The sequence below is a fragment of the Drosophila yakuba genome, chromosome 3R (assembly GCF_016746365.2).
Source record: "Drosophila yakuba strain Tai18E2 chromosome 3R, Prin_Dyak_Tai18E2_2.1, whole genome shotgun sequence".
Classification (NCBI taxonomy): Eukaryota; Metazoa; Arthropoda; class Insecta; order Diptera; family Drosophilidae; genus Drosophila; species Drosophila yakuba.
In genome coordinates, this window is record NC_052530.2 from 1,219,991 (window position 1) to 1,236,418 (window position 16,428).

The 16,428-nt window shown below is 42.0% G+C and overlaps 1 protein-coding gene across 10 annotated transcripts in view; it reads right to left on the reverse strand.

The window, feature by feature from the left end:
• Window positions 1-16,428, reverse strand: part of LOC26535787 (dnaJ homolog subfamily C member 16) — a 386,807-nt gene that overhangs the window by 158,277 nt on the left and 212,102 nt on the right. For all 10 annotated transcript variants that reach the window (XM_039375901.1, XM_043207098.1, XM_039375899.2 and 7 more), the window contains one exon: window positions 5,380-5,540. In XM_039375901.1, the coding sequence (XP_039231835.1) occupies window positions 5,380-5,540 (161 nt within the window). The remainder of the gene's footprint in view (window positions 1-5,379; window positions 5,541-16,428) is intronic.

Here is a 16,428-nt window from a genome sequence, read left to right on the forward strand (position 1 = left end):
TCGTTCCACTGTCTCGCCGCTCTCATAGTCCTGAGTGGCGCGGACCTTCGTTGTTGGGCGCTCGTTACTCGGGCTGAGAATTGCTGTCCTACGCAGACTCGCGGCAGCTAACGGCTGTGATCCCCAAGGCAAACGCCTGTGGGACAGCAGCACACCAGCACACCTTCGGACTGGTGGCGCCGATACCACGCCTGCTTTGATCGAACGGACACACCTAGACTATCGCCTTGTTCAAGTACGCGTTCTCCTACAGAGTCCACCGGGTCTACACCACAATCCCTGCCGCTTTTCCTGCGCCCTCCTTGGTTTTGCTTCGCCTGTTGGATGCCTCTGGGCTACTCGTGCTTCGTCGTACTGGACCTCAGCTACCTGCGTCTCGTCCCGAACGTCTTGACGTAGCGATCTTGCTCCTTATTGACTACCAAGGCTGTAGCTGCTCTGCTGACTTCGTTCTTACGTTGTTGACTGATATACTTGTTCTCGTTGACTGTCCCGCCTCCAGCGTCTGGCTCAGCTTCCAGAGTCTCCAAATTCCCTTCTCTCAAAGTCTTCAAACTCTCTTTCTTCAGCTCAGAGTCTCCAAACTCTCTTTCTCCAGTTTTCGCACTGACGCTACTTCTCCTTGACTTGTTGCGTAAGTGGCAACGGCAGGCCCTCCTCATGCGATCACCATCCGCATTTGTGCGGAGTTTCAACTCCTTACAGTGTGCATTTAATTTGCGTGTTTGCCGGCTCCGTTTCGTTTTCTCGCCAAAAGGGCTCGAAATCATCAGCACAACCCGGCAACCATCGTTTAAATACATAGTATATAAATATACTCCAGCTCCTATCCCAGCAGCCTACATATATTCGTATACATCCATACAAATATATATGTTTATGTGAGAGCTACTGAAAGCGAGTGCGGATGTGCCAGGAGAGCCGACGCTAAGCACATTGCGGGCAACAGGAGATTTTCTATGAGCACCTCGGTGGCTGGCAATGAATGTCATTCATATAAATCTAAATCACTGCGAAGCGGCGCACCACCTGTTGAGCCAAACCATGCTCGAAGTCCAAGCTGACATAGCGCTCATTAGCGAGCCGTACAAGAAAGGCCGACCAAGAAACCTGCGCATCGGCTCATTCTTTGTAAGGGGGCTGGTTGGCGTGCCTGTACAGCTGCTATCTACCACCACGCCTTTCCCTTCAGGAATTTTTGGAAGTCATAGACGTGCTGGCAAACGACGCAAGAGGCGAGGTGGTCATCGCTGGGGATTTCAACGCCTAGGCAGAAAACCCTTCAGGAATCCTTCGGGTCTATGGACGTCGCTCTCCTGAATACGGGGACGGACACAACTTCAGTCGAGCTGGAGCAGGGTCGGCAGTAGACCTCACCTTCTGCAGTTGCTCGCTTTTCCAGCGCGCACAATGGTCCGTCAGCGACGTATACACGTCAAGCGACCACAAGGCGATTATCTGCGACATCACCAGCAGAGGATCTTCCACAGCCCCACCAGCGAGAAGGCACTTCAACCCAAAGACGCTCCAGACGTTCCTGAGGGAACGCTTGGGAGCCCCGACATGCCTTGAGAAGGCATGTAGAGCTAGCATGAGGTTGTCGAGAAGCCACCACCGCCACCGGAAACCAGTCAATTGGTGGACCGACGAAATCGCGAAGGCTCGCATAACTTTTCTTTGGGCCAGACGGCGGCAGCAAAGGGAGCACGTCCACCCCAATAACGAGATTCTGAGGCAAGAATACGCTGGCAATCGAAGGGCCTTAAAGAGACTCATTATGAGATTCAGCCGAGCAGGACCCTTGAGGATCAGCTTATAAAATAGTGGTAAAAATGTTAAGCCAGGCGAAACCACTGTCACGATGGCAGCGATTGTGGAAAATCTGTTTCCAATAGTGCCCTCGGATCCGCAACCTGCGCACGCGGCTCCAGGAGACTTGTCGCAGATAGCGTTCCGACCGGATGAAATTCGTAAGGTCGCAAAGGACATGCCGTCGGGAAAAGCGCCAGGGCCGAATGGAATTTCAGACATCGCCGACAAGCTAGGAATGAACGAGCACCCGGAAGCATTCGCTACCGTCTTCAACCAGTGCCTCACGAAAGGCTTATTTCCAGTGCCAGATCGGATCCATTGATCTTGATCAAGAATATATATACTTTATATGGTTGGAAACGCTTCCTTCTACCACTTTCATACTTTTCAACGAAACCAGTGTACCTTTTTACTCTACGTGTAACGGGTATAAATACACAAAGGACAACATCTAGATTAAGAATATTGAACCATATATTTTTAAGCATTTACAATTTCATGTACATTAAATTCTTTTCTGCAAGATCTACATAGCGTTCATACCATCAACAAATCAACGCCTGACAACTGGTAGCTTTCCCTACCAAAATATAGTCCCAGCTGTGAAATTGAAAATTATTTAACTATTGGCAATACAACGGCCTGCCAAGAAATGGCTAGAAGAAAACAGCTTATTCGTAGAGGTGACGCGTGCGTGTCATTATGGGAACTTCAATTATTTGTCGGGCCTCTCGCCCGCATCAAAATAAAAAGCTTTACTGGATGCAGTTTCTCTTTTCTCTTTCTCGTTTCTTCCGCAAGTATCCATGGATCATTTTCAATCGTCACCAGAGCTTCCAAAACCGGCACGTTGGCCCTATCTACCGTTCTACGACGCTTGAAGAACCCCACTATACGTTGGCAGCCCGGGCTTTCCTCAAAATTCACATAGCGAAACTCTGATCTTTAGGAAAATAAAACAGTGGAAAACGTAAACGCAGAGCCAGCGCAATGATACAACGTCACTGGACACCACTAGCCTCAGAAGCAGGATTGTTGCATGGGGCCCAACCAGCTGTATGTTGTTTGCAAAAAAATCGTTTCGGGTGTCTAATTGGTTGTACCACACTGCAAAGACAGAACTAATAGAGAAGGCAAAAGACTGCGGACTGGAATCAACTGATAAAACTGAAGAATCAAAATAAATACTGTAGAAATTTAAGAGGGGTAACGACCGCACGCAAGCAATCAAGAAAAGATTAGGTGAATATAGAAGGGATAAAAGTCATACCATTAATTATGGTGAACGACTTTAAAATGGCAAACAAAAACGGTACCGAAAAAGGGGAGATCTAGGTACTGCAACTATTGCGATACCAGGGAACAACGAAACAATTCACCACGATCACGTTACATTAGCTAGAATAAGTGACAAACGACAGGTCAAGACCGCTGGTAGCACGGGACCAAAGTTAAAGTGATGGTGACATGGAGTGAGCATGGAGGCAGTGACAGCATAAAAATGCTTAACTATATTAACTATATAAATAATTATTGATATGCACCAGAAGCATACCGAACTATTGTAGTAACAGACCATATGGCAAAGACTGAACACAAAAAAACTGAACTTTCCTCAGTGAAACAAGTAGTGAACAAGCAGTGAAAAATAAGCAGCGATTGAAATTATTTGTACCACAGGAGGAGGAAGGACATCAAGAAATTGTGAAAGACAAAAATTCTAACAAGGATCGCAGTGACCTCATGGGAAACAAGGTGCGTGGACTTCGTCGTGTCCAGAACGAAACATTGTGTTAATGGTGTTTGTGTTTATGTTTTCGAAATGGGCAGACCAAGAGAGATAGAAATACCCAAAACATTGTTGAACGAAGAAAGGAAAGTATTGGAAGCGATAAGAGGAAGATGGGATAGTTCAAAAGAACTAAAGTGCAGCGAAGATGAAGAAAAGGGGAGCGGAAACTGATGTCTGGGTTCTTGGTTAGTATGCTGCAACACTCATTATTTGTCAAAAACAGTGGAATACTTAAACGCAGAGCCAGCGCCATGATACAACGGGGCGTAGAAGAACGTCGCACTCCAGGCAGGAGAGTATATATATATATATACGAACATAACATACCATGTAGAATTAATGGATATAAAGAAAATATTGGAAATAAGAAAAGCAAATTGAAAGCTAAATTGAAAGTTTTAATTAAAAAGAAATTGTCCCACTTAACATAAGAAAGAGGGAATCTTGCAAAGAGGGACCTGGGAGTCGCTTGCAGTATCGTTTTAGTGCACCGAGTCCGTTTTGACTTGAGGTAACTATAAGTAACTATAAGAAGTAGTATAGTACTACTTCTCATTAACAAGAAAACTTGTAAGCCTCTAAAACTTTTTTTTAATTAGAGTCTTTCGCGCCTCTTAAACTTCTTGTAGTATTGGAGACTTTCGGGTCTCACACGTCGCTTAGAAGTAATGGAGACTCTTCAGTCTCACAAACTTATCGTAAGTTTCCCATTAAGCACAACCACACTCTTGGAAAATGTTTTGATATTTTTTCAGTTATATATTTGTCTTGTAAATTCCACTCTAACGCCCAAAGCTGTCATGCTCACAGTTTTGAAAAATCTCTCTCCATTTAATACTTTTATTTTTATCAATGTGCCAGATAAATGTAAAAATTTCTTGCTTGGGTATCTACCAGCTGAGTAACGGGTATCTGAGAGTCGGGGCACTCGACCATAGCGATTATACCCGTTACTCGTAGAGTAAATATGAAAACTAGATTCGTTGAATTCGTTTTTTACAGGCAGAAGGAAGCAATTTCGACCATATAAAGTATATATATTCTTGATCATGATCAATAGCCAAGTCCATCTGGCCATGTTCGTCTGTCCGTCCGTATGAACGTCGAGGAATACATACAGCCTCTAGAGGCATAGACGTAGTCCAAGGTTGTTACCCCATGTTGCCACGCCCACAAGCCGTCACAAACGGCCACTTTGGAATAATGTATTGATATTTTTCAATTGTTTATAAGTCTTGTAAATTTCTATTTGCAAAAAAACTTTTTGCCACGCCCACTCTAACGCCCACACACTGCCAAAAACTGTCAGTGTGGAAGTCTCTCCTTCGCACTTCCAATAGGTGAGTAACGGGTATCAGATAGTCGGGGAACGGACTATAGCGTTCTCTTTTGTTTTTTCTTTACAGATTGTCAAAGTTACTACATTTAGTCCTTGTTAAATTCTATTTCACCCAAAATAGGTGAACTGATTATTCACACAAGCATCCTTAATGATGGTTAATGAGCCGTAGATATATATTATACTTAAGGAAAACGAAATTAAATTTTAAAACAATTCAGGATATTAGGCGTGTCTTATTGTCAACTAAATCATAAATAATATTTTTTCGAGTAGTGCAATAGTGCCGTCCAAAAACAACGAAACTAAATGTATAAAATAAACAGGAATAAAAAGATTCAGCTCGAAAAGGAATTTTATTGCATCCACTTCCAATTGCCCAATGTAGCTCTAATTTTGAGTTAAAATAGTATACTGCCTTAACAATTAAACTTACCCTGAATATATAAGCAAATCGAACTCTCTTTGAATGGTACCCCATATTCAAGGCAATATTCCTTAAAGCGACTTTTTCAATGTCGTCTTTTTCTTTATTCTCTGTAACAAGAATTACGCACAACCGTTTTCTTTGTCGGTTCCATTCAGTCGGGCAAACACCTATAAAACAATGTAAAAACAATTTACTTAAAAACAAAATTTAATAATTTTAAAGACTTGATCCAACTGTATCTGTATGTATCTTTGATAAAACTAGATAGAATGCTATAGTCGTGTTCCTCGACTATCAGATGATAAAATCAAATAAAATTTCAAATGTGTGGACGTGGGGTTTATGGGCGTTAGTGTGGGCATGGCAATCATATTCAGCTTGTGAGCGTGGCGACATGGGTCAACAAACTTGCGCTGCATCTATGTCTCTGGGACATAGCTGAACACAGCTCCAGTTTGAAAATTTTCTTTTTATACCCGTTACTCGTAGAGTAAAAGGGTATACTAGATTCGTTGAAAAGTATGTAACAGGCAGAAGGAATTGATTCCGACCATATAAGGTATATATATTCTTGATCAGGATCAATAGCCGAGTCGATCTGGCCATGTCCGTCTGTCTGTCCGTATGTACGTCGAGATCTCAGGAACTATAAAAGCTAGAAAGTTGAATTGTTGAGCCATGTTGCCCACTCTAACGCCCAAAACTACCCAAAGTTAGTCTTGTAACTTGAAATATATTTGTTTTGTCAGGTCCACCCTAACGCCAAAAATTGACACGCCACAACTTGGAAAAATGCTTTGATATTTTTTCAAAGTTTTGTTAGTCTTGTAAATTTCTCTCGATTTGCCAAAAATCGTATTGCTACGCCCACAAACCAAAAACCAAAACCAAAAACGGTCAGTGTTGAATTTTCTCCTTCGCACTTTTACTAGCTGAAAAACGGGAATCAGATAGTCGGGAAATTCGACTATAGCGTTGTCTCTTGTTAGACCCCTTACTCATCAGGATCAATAGCCGAGTCGATCTGGCCATGTCCGTCTATCTGTATAAACGTCGAGATCCCAGGAACTGCAAAGGCCAGAAAGTTGAGATTAAGCATACAGATTCCAGAGACAAGACGCAGCGCAAGTTTTTGATTCATGTTGCCATGCTCAGTTTAATGCCCACAAGCCGCCTAATACTGCCACGCCCACAATTTTGAAAAATGTTTTGATATTTTAGTATCGAAAATTTCTATAGATCTGATAAAAAAACTTTTTGCAACGCCCACTCTAAAGCCCCACCCACTCTAAAACGCCCTCTCACAAACCGCACAAAGAAGAGGATTCCGATTTGTCGATCCGTATGAACGTCGGAGATCTCAGTAATTAGAAAAGCTAACAAGTCCATATAAATCATTCAATTCCAAAACTTTTTTTTTTCACGTTTGTATTAGTCCTACAGCTTTCTCTTCATATGCCAAAAGCATTTTGCCTACGCCAAGTATTAAATTCTGTGACAATCTTGAGTTTCGTCTAAGTTTCTAATCTACATGTGTAATCTTAACCGTCTAGCTCGCATAGCATCATGTCAGCGAGACAACTGAACTCTTCTTGAATTCAACGATCATATTCGCGCTGTAAATAGGTTGGGTACAACAGAGCAAATCGCTGGACGCATCATCGTTGTCCGGCGAGTCAGGACAATTGCCTCTGACTTATACCATTCCGTAGAACCATCTGCATTGCCTGTAACGTTTGCTGCTCTTCCGGGACAGGATCTTATTAAAGATGTTCTATAAAATCCTGATTCGCAATTTAGCTTCAACTTAAGAAGACAAGGTCTACATACTCGACCGACATCACTGCTGTTATGGCCTCCAGTGTTACCAAAAGTCAGCCCTGCTTAAACACTAATATATGCAGCTGGGACACACCCCAAAATCTTAGGTTCGCGGATCCAGATTTTAATCGTTCTCAACGCATAAATTTTTTGATTGGCGCAAGCCTTTTCTACGAACTGCTGTGCGTCGGCCAAGTCAAGCTTCTCCCGGGATTGCCCCTAATTCAAAAAACTCGTTTCGTTTGAATTATTTCTGGAGGTTGTGGTCGATTTAAAAAAGCCCAACGAAAGGTTTTATGCCAATCAAAACTCGAGGTCTTTGTTTTTAAATGGGTTAAGGGTTAACGTTATGCAACATGAAAGTGGAACACCGCTTCAACAACAAAAACAATAGGCTATATACGCGATCAACTGTAAAGGGAGCAAGATGAGCGCGGGCTCTCATCGATCAAAGTCATCGTATATTTTAAAGTATCCTGAATTAAATTGATTCTTTGCTAGCCACGTATAATCTATGTTCTATATCTTCTCCGGCCTGCTTATGAAGTGGGTAGTTTAAAATCACCTATTTTGACACATAACGCGATAGCAACAAGGACAGAATCATAACTTATCCAGCTGCATGTAAAATTGCAACAACGACGTCCATCTTCGTCAAAAACAATACTCTAATGACTGCTATAGAATAAAACATCAAAAACACCAACAGAAATTTTCAATACAAGCACTGAAAACATTGAAAGCAAATCAATGGTAGATGATAAAAAGAGTCATGCAGACTAGTTTAGACCGCTAATTGCGGAAAAGTGCCTGACAATAAAACAAAATATTTAAACTACAATCGAAAAACCACGAGCTCCATGTCCATTCGGAAAAATATCCCAAACGCATTGGTTAGCATAGGTAATCAAAAGGGATCTCTGACTGCAAACGAAAATGGAAAGTTAAACGATTTTGTGTGTCGTAATCTAATATCTGAATTAACACTATTGGACTTGTTATCATATCACTCTTCAGAGCTCTTAACTCATCTGCAAATCTCGGAGATAATCGAGCACACTCAAAAGCTAACGTCCCAAACAAACTGGCTTATATGCAAAAAGTATGTAAGTTCCCTACAACATAAGGTAGATTTATCGTCACAGTTATGAAGGAAAAAAGCACAACGCCAGTACAATATATCTTAAAAATGTATTCCTTCCAAACTGTACAGCTAATTCATTCTGGGTACCAAGGCCGCCAGTTCTAACCGAATCCGAGACGTAGTGAAAAAATAATAAAAAAGCAATTAAAAGTCAAATGACTGCGTCACAGTCTAAATAAGTCTAAAAATTCAAATTGAGCTAACAAGTTCAAGTAATATCATCACTTAGCTCTTTAACGGGATAAACCGACTTTATTATTTCCCAAGAAGTCGGAAACATCGATAATACTAATGTTACCGAAGCCAGGGAAAGATTGTACAATTCGTTTGCACAGACCAATAATCTTACTCTCATGCTTGTCTAAATCTGAGCAGAATGTTATAAGGGCACATTAATTTGGATTTTAAGAAAATCATAGAACTATAGAGTAAGCCAACAGATAGTGCGATGCCTAAAATCAGACTGATTCAGCCGGCACTCACAAGTTACTTGAATTGAACCCTTATCGTCCTCGCAGTGATACGTATACAACCCAAAGGATACCCCTTTGAGCAAATTAAACTTGCAGACGATACGGCGATCCCAAGTTGATTCAGATGCCATCTTCTTGTATTAAATACTATTGCATAAAAATATAAGAGCAAAATTATAGACATATACCGCTCACACTAAAAGGACAAAAAAATCTCTGAGTTATCCCTAAGCCAAGGAAAATCCTTGGACTCTTTTCCCTGAAAGATAAAATATGGAAACAAAAAGCGATCTTATACACCAAACTAGTTTTTATCTGATCATCAGATCTAATAAATAAAAGCAAGTTTGTGACGCGTACCGCGCACATTAAATACAATAAACGGAAAAGCAATATAGACAATAAAATAAATAAACATTAAATAAACGTATATGCAGTAATTTAAACTCGAAGAGTTTACACTGGATCGAGCAGAATGGCCACACTGACACACTGGCAAATGCCACGCAGGCGACCGGCACACTAGGCTTAGCCGGCGCCTATATAAAGCGGGCGGCAGGGTATGACTCACTTAGCAGTCGACAGCAATCGGATGAGGTAAGCTTACCTAGTAGCACGCATGCAGTAGTCAGCTTCTTTGATAACGCATGATCAGTAGATCTGGTAATACATAGGATTCGGACCACCGATCCGTCTCTCTCTTGTGGCTAACCTAACAGTCCCCAAGATATCTATCTCTCGCTCTTGCAACTGCAAAATACTGCAACTCCTCTTTTATGTTTGCAAACAGCTCACGTCTGTATAGACGTTTAAAATCAGTTAATATTTTCGTTTTAATTCGTCCTATTATTTTTTTAGCGATAAGGAAGCACATTTTAACCGCTCCCACTCTTAAAACCAGAAACTAAAATTATAATTACAGTAAAGGAGTTTTTTCTTTTGACAACATAACACACGTAGGCAATTACACATCTCTGAGATGTAATTGTATATTTTAGGAACGGGTATTTCGGTTAATGGCAGATCATTTGGTTAATGGTTTTGGTATTAGCTTTATCATTCGTCTTCTAGCTTCAAAGCGAACGGTCGAGTTTTTTTTTTTGCGCTCCGAATTTATTTTTGTTTTGCGGTGGATTTTAATAAATTCTTGAATTTATTTTATTTTATTCGCTTCGCGAGTGAATCTTTTGTGATTTATGCATTATTTTAATAAATACATATAATCTGTTCTCTTTCTATCTTTGCGTTTTGTTTATTCTTTCTTTCGTGCGTTCTCCGTAGTGCTGTTTGGTGCTCTTTTTGTACTTAACTGCAAGGTGTACCCGCTCCCCCGCTCTCTCAGTCTCCCACACAAAAACCTAAAGTGCAGATTGCGCTCTTGCTGAACATACAAGAGCGAACCCAATTAAATATGGAAACCAATGTTGTCTGCTTCCATAACAAACGCCGTCAGGTAATAAAGCCTGAGCAGTCAAAAATGACCTGTTGGCTATGTGATAGAATGGTGCACACAAAGTGCGCTGGCTTCAACTGCCGAACAAGTGATAACCTAACAAAAGGCCCCAATCTAAAATACTGTTGTGATACTTGCCTAGGAGTTGCGATTGAAATGAAACTCTTTATGCGCCAAACTAAAGGTGGCTTAAAAGGACTGATCTACCTTCCGCGCTAGATTCACAATTTAATACCCTCAAGCTATTAGAAGAATCTCCAAAGCGCAAGAAAGCCGCTGGTGGTAGGCTGCCTAAGGGGAATGCCCCGCAACCTTCGGCAAGCGATTAACAGGACTCCACAGCTGATCAGTTGACGATCGCAGAAAACCCTCAAGTGTTGCTTAGATTTTTTTTTTTTTTTTTAACTAATTGCGTTATTTATTGGATCTTCTCTTATTATGAGACTAACAATAATTATTCAAATCTTATTATATAAATTAGTTTAAGTACAATATTAAATAGTTGTATTAGTTAGAGACGGCCCTAGGATTTCTTAGCTGGGCTGGAGAATCTTTGCGCTTTAGTCTGCTGTGACTACATACACGCGTGAGCGACTTCGGCGAGCTTTGCTTGATGTTTACTCTTCTCATCTGGATTTCCTCGTTGACGAGGTTTATGTTGAGGTCTCTATGGATGCTTTCGCTGCGTAGGTACCATGGTGCCCCAGTGATAGTTCGCAGAATCGCTGACTGAGTTCGCTGTATAATTTCAATGTTGGTTTTGGACGCGTTGGATGTCCAAATGGGTTTCAGCACGGTATTGTAGAGAAGTACTTTGTATTCCAGACTAAGCGGAGAGTTGCAATTAATAAGCCAGTGGAGATTGCCTGCTTTAAGCTTCATATGAGTCCTTTTAGATTCTATATGTCGCTGCCAGGTGAGGCATCTATCTAGGTGAACCCCGAGATATGTTACTGCGTCTGATTGTGGGATGAGTGTATTGTTTAGGGTACATGGTGGGCAGGTTTGTCTATTCAGTGTGAATGTTACATGTCTGCTTTTGGTCTCGTTTATCTTAATGCGCCAGTCCGCAAAGTGTAAGTGTATGTAAGTGTAAAGAACGGGGCCCAGCACACTTCCTTGGGGAACTCCAGCATTGATGACGCGGTCGTGTGAATTCGAACTGTTACACCTGATTGAGAACACTCTTTTGAAGAGATAAGATTCGAACACTTTGTGGGTATTCTGGGGAAGCAGTTTTGTTATCTTGTAGATTAGTCCTTCCAGCCAGACTCGGTCAACTGCTTGTGCGACATCTAAGAATATTGCTGAGCAGTATTCCCGGTGCTCAAAAGCAGTACGAATTTCGTTTGTGATGCGATTGACCTGTTCGATCGTTCCATGATTTTTGCGAAAACCAAATTGATGGGATGGTATTGTGTTTCGCATTCTTAAGTAGGGAGCTAGGTGTTTTAAAAATGCCTTTTCAAACAGTTTCGGGAGACGCGATAGGAGACTGATTGGTCTGTAGGATGAGGGTTGCGTTTTGTTTTGGCCTGGTTTGGGAATCATCACTATGACCGCCTTTTTCCACCTTTGGGGATAGTATCCAAGTTTCGTAATAGCGTTAAAGAGATTGCATAAGGTCAGAACCGCACACGGTGGGAGTTCTATGATCATTTTTGGTGTCACCAAATCGTGTCCAGGTGATTTTTTGTGCTCAAGATCTTTTATTATAGATGCTATCTCACGTTGACTAAATGTTATTGGATTTGTTGGTGGCTGGATTTTAATTGCTACAGGTAGGACAAATGAGTTGCTAGCAGTATTTGGTTGGAATACGCCTTGAAGGTGATCGGCGAATGCACTTGCTCTATCTTGTTCGCTGCGTATCCAGCTTCCTGAGGGGCCTCGCAGTGGAACGACTGTTTCTGCTGGTGGCTGAATATTTTTGTGTGCTATCCACAAAGGGTTCTTCTTGCTGCTGGGCGATAGTTGTTCGATATATAGATGCTGGGCGTTTGCTTCCTCAAGCTTAAGTGCCCTGGTGTTGCTATTTTTAGCTGTTCCTTAGCCATTGGGGATCTGTGATTCTGCCATTCTCTTCTTAGTCTTGTTTTTCAAGTACTAGCTGTTCGATTTCGCGAGTTGTCTTGGTATGATTTGTCATTTTGTGTGTGTCTGGAGGGGTAGAGGCCTTGGCTGCAGCAACAAGATTTTCCTCCATCGATTCGGTCAGGCGGTCAATATCCTCATGGGTAGACACTGTTTGAGTTGGTACCATGTGAGTGCAAACATATTTCGTGTACCTTGCCCAGTTGGTCCTGTTGCCTGTCCGCCTGTAGGTGTGCTCAGTTGTATGTGATCGATGCCTGAGAGCAAGTAAAACTGGTGAGTGATCTGATGATAGTTCTGCAAGTGACTCAGCCGTAATATTATTTCTAGGGATCTTTCTTATTATTGCGAAGTCAATGAGATCCGGGAGCTTATTTGGATCTGCTGGCCAGTATGTAGGCCTACCCGGAGTGACATAATCGAGCTTATTTCGAGGCTTAATGAGCGCGTTGTAAAGTTGTTTACCCTTTGGGTTTAAAAGGCGTGAACCCCAGTGCGTGTGCTTGGCATTGTAGTCACCAGCCGCTATAAATCGCTTACCGAGTGAGTTGAAAAATTCCAAGAATTGGTCCTCAGAAACTGCAAAACGAGGTGGGCAGTAGACTGCGGCCAGAGTGACGGGGCCGATGCTAGATTGCATGCTTATGGAAGTGGATTGCAGGTAGTCCGTCTCAGTTCTATTATGAAGGTGGTGTCTGATAAGTATGCCAGTGCCGCCATGGGCTTTTCCGTCCGGATGGTTAGTGGCGTAGAATAGGTATCCTGGAACATGGAAGTTGTGCTTGTCTGTTAGATGTGTCTCGGAAAGGAGCATGTCGTCAATATTTATATATATATTTATATATATATATAGATATTCGAAGTGGATACATTATGTTGATTTTGATGACACGAAAAGCTGTATCAGCATATTTTGGTTTCGCATAAGCTCATGCATTGTGGTTTGCATGAATATCATAAATTCTTTTAGGGTTTGCTGGAGTGAGATCATCATCGTTTCAACGCCAGTTGATATATGCTGCGTTTGATTCGTTCCAAGTAGTTATTTCCTGTTCTTCCCGCGTAGTAGTTGACTTTTGTGTTATTGGATTCACGCTTTTAATTCCCGATCTTAAGGCAGTAGCGAAGGAAACGCTAGGATTGGTACGATGTGTAGGAAGGGGTGCCGTGTAAGAGGGGCCCGATTGTGGCGGAGTGTGACTGATGTGTGTGGCCTGAGCTCGTGTTGAATCTCCGTGTTCGTTAAGACGGTTCTTTAGTTCCTTATATACTACACAGCCACGCCAATTCGCTGTGGGACTTCCACCGCAGTTGCTGCACATTTTAACAGAGCTGTCTTCCTTGTTCTTATAGTTCGCTGTGCTGTGGGCTTCACTACAGACTACGCAGATAGAGTTCAGTGTACAGTAAGCCTTATGTGGCCATATTCTTGGAAGTTAGTGCACTGCACTGGGCGGTTGCGCTTGTGTGGCTCTTCTACTATGATACGCCGATGCAATAGGAGCTGTAACTTGTAGATTGGGTGAACTTAATTTTTTTTTAGTATCTGGCTTTCTGGCTCCAACTCGATTTTGAACATTGGTTGTGGTTTCTTATTTTTATACCCGTTACTCGTAGAGTAAAAGGGTATACTAGATTCGTTGAAAAGTATGTAACAGGCAGAAGAAAGCGTTTCCGACCATATAAGGTATATATATTCTTGATCAGGATCAGTAGCCGAGTCGATCTGGCCATGTCCGTCTGTCCGTCCGTCTGTCTGTCCGTCTGTCTGTCCGTCTGTCCGTCTGTCCGTATGAACGTCGAGATCTCAGGAACTACAAAAGCTAGAAAGTTGAGATTAAGCATACAGACTCCAGAGACATAGACGCAGCGCAAGTTTGTCGATTCATGTTGCCACGCCCACTCTAACGCCCACAAACCGCCCAAAACTGCCACGCCCACACTTTTGAAAAATGTTTTGATATTTTTTCATTTTTGTATTGGTCTTGTATATTTCTATCGATTTGTCAAAAAACTTTTTGCCACGCCCACTCTAACGCCCACAAACCGCCCAAAGCTGCTACGCCCACACTTTTGAAAAATGTTTTGAAATTTTTTCATTTTTGTATTGGTCTTGTAAATTTCTATCGATTTGCCAAAAAACTTTTTGCCACGCTACTCCCTGCTACTCCCACACTTTTGAAAAATGTTTTGATATGTTTTCATTTTTTTATTAGTCTTGTAAAATTCAATCGATTTGCCAAAAAACTTTCTGCCACGCCCACTATAACGCCTACAAACCGCCAAAAACTGTGTTTAAGACTCTCCTTCTCCCTTCCACTAGCTGAGTAACGGGTATCAGATAGTCGGGGAACTCGACTATAGCGTTCTCTCTTGACTTTTAATTGTTATGTAGCGATCCATTCCAGTCTGTATGGTCGACCCGGCGTTCTTGTTTATGTTTTGGTTTTCTGCTAGCACAGCGGAACCGTTAAGTTGCGTTTTTGTTTTGATCGCTGGCTCAGGGCGAGCAAGTACTTGCGACGAAATTGAGCGAGCCGATGATACCGTTCCAGTTGTTGTTGTGATTGCAGTTGCAGTGGCTGTTGTTGTCACAGTACTAGTCATCATAGGCAAGCGTAAAGAAATTTCGCAAGTGTTTGGTGCTTGCGGGTTTTGTGACGAAGCTAGTTATGAGGGAGAGAAAGAACGCGCTCTTTCTTGAGTTGTTGGCAAAAGTAAATTCGTCGGGTTAGGGGTGATTGACCGCTCGCTGTCTGCAGAAGTCGCGGAGACGTATGAGAAGTACGCGTTGTTTCGTTGCAATGAGAGCCGGCGGTCGTCTTGCTCGCGTTGACGCTGAGTGCGAACGTCGTTCTAACTCATAGTTCTTGTTTTTATTTGCTTTTTTTTTTTGTTTTTGGTCTTTTGTTTGAAGATGTAAAAAAAAAAAAAACTACTTGTTTGTTTCAAACACAGAATATGTATTCGAGCGATGGTGCATCGCACAGAGCGTCTCTTTCGCTTTTGATTTATTTATTTGTTTTATATTAATAACCATTCACTTAGATTAACCGATACGGAGCTCGATTATAAACACGTCTTTACACGTCAACGAACGGCGAAGAACTGCTTAGATCGGCAGCTAATATAGATTCGAAGCAATCCGATCAATCCGTTGTGGAGGGAGTCCAACCTGGGATTGCTACAGATTTCATTTTGTCCGCTCTGGTTTCTCAACCGGTGATTCCACCCGTCCCGAATAGTTTACCACTACAAAGGAATATTGAGTCCGGACTACCGGCACAAGTTGGCTCTTCAGAAATACAACCTGCAGTGGCAAACCCCCTCTCGGTGGTTCCACTAAAGAAACAAATTTTCGTTTCTCGGCTTATATTTTGGAGATTTTTGGCCGGATAGTATGGTTGTGAAAGAGTTCGAAGCGAAAATTACAAATAAAAAACAAGGGCCCGTGGGAATTAAACTTCCCTCACGTGGCCATCCCCCTCTACTACTTCTACTTCTACCTCTTTATCTTAAAAAATCTAGTCTCTGTTATCAAAATGTAATAGGCTTGTGAAGTAAGCTTCCTAATTTATATTCAGAAAGCCTTTCCTTTGCATCCCATATTATTGTGTTTACAGAGACTTGGTTAAAACCAGAGATACTTAACTATGAAGTTTTACCAGGTGTGTACACAGTATACAGGCATGATCATCCTTCCAGGCGGGGAGGTGGATTCCTAATTGCGCACCTAGAAAGTTGAGATTAAGCATACAGACCTCAGAGACATAGACGCAGCGCAAATTTGTCGATTTATGTTGCCACGCCCACAAACCGCCCAAAACTGCCACGCCCACACTTTTGAAAAATGTTTTGATATTTTTTCATTTTTGTATTAGTCTTGTAAATTTCTATCGATTTGCGAAAAAACTTTTTGCCACGCCCACTCCAACCTCAACATAGCGCCAAAAACTGCCAGTTTAGAAGACTCTCCTTCGCACTTCCACTAGCTGAGTTACGGTTATCAAATAGTCGGGGAACTCGACTATAGCGTTCTCTCTTGTTTGAAAATACTACGGTAACATCGG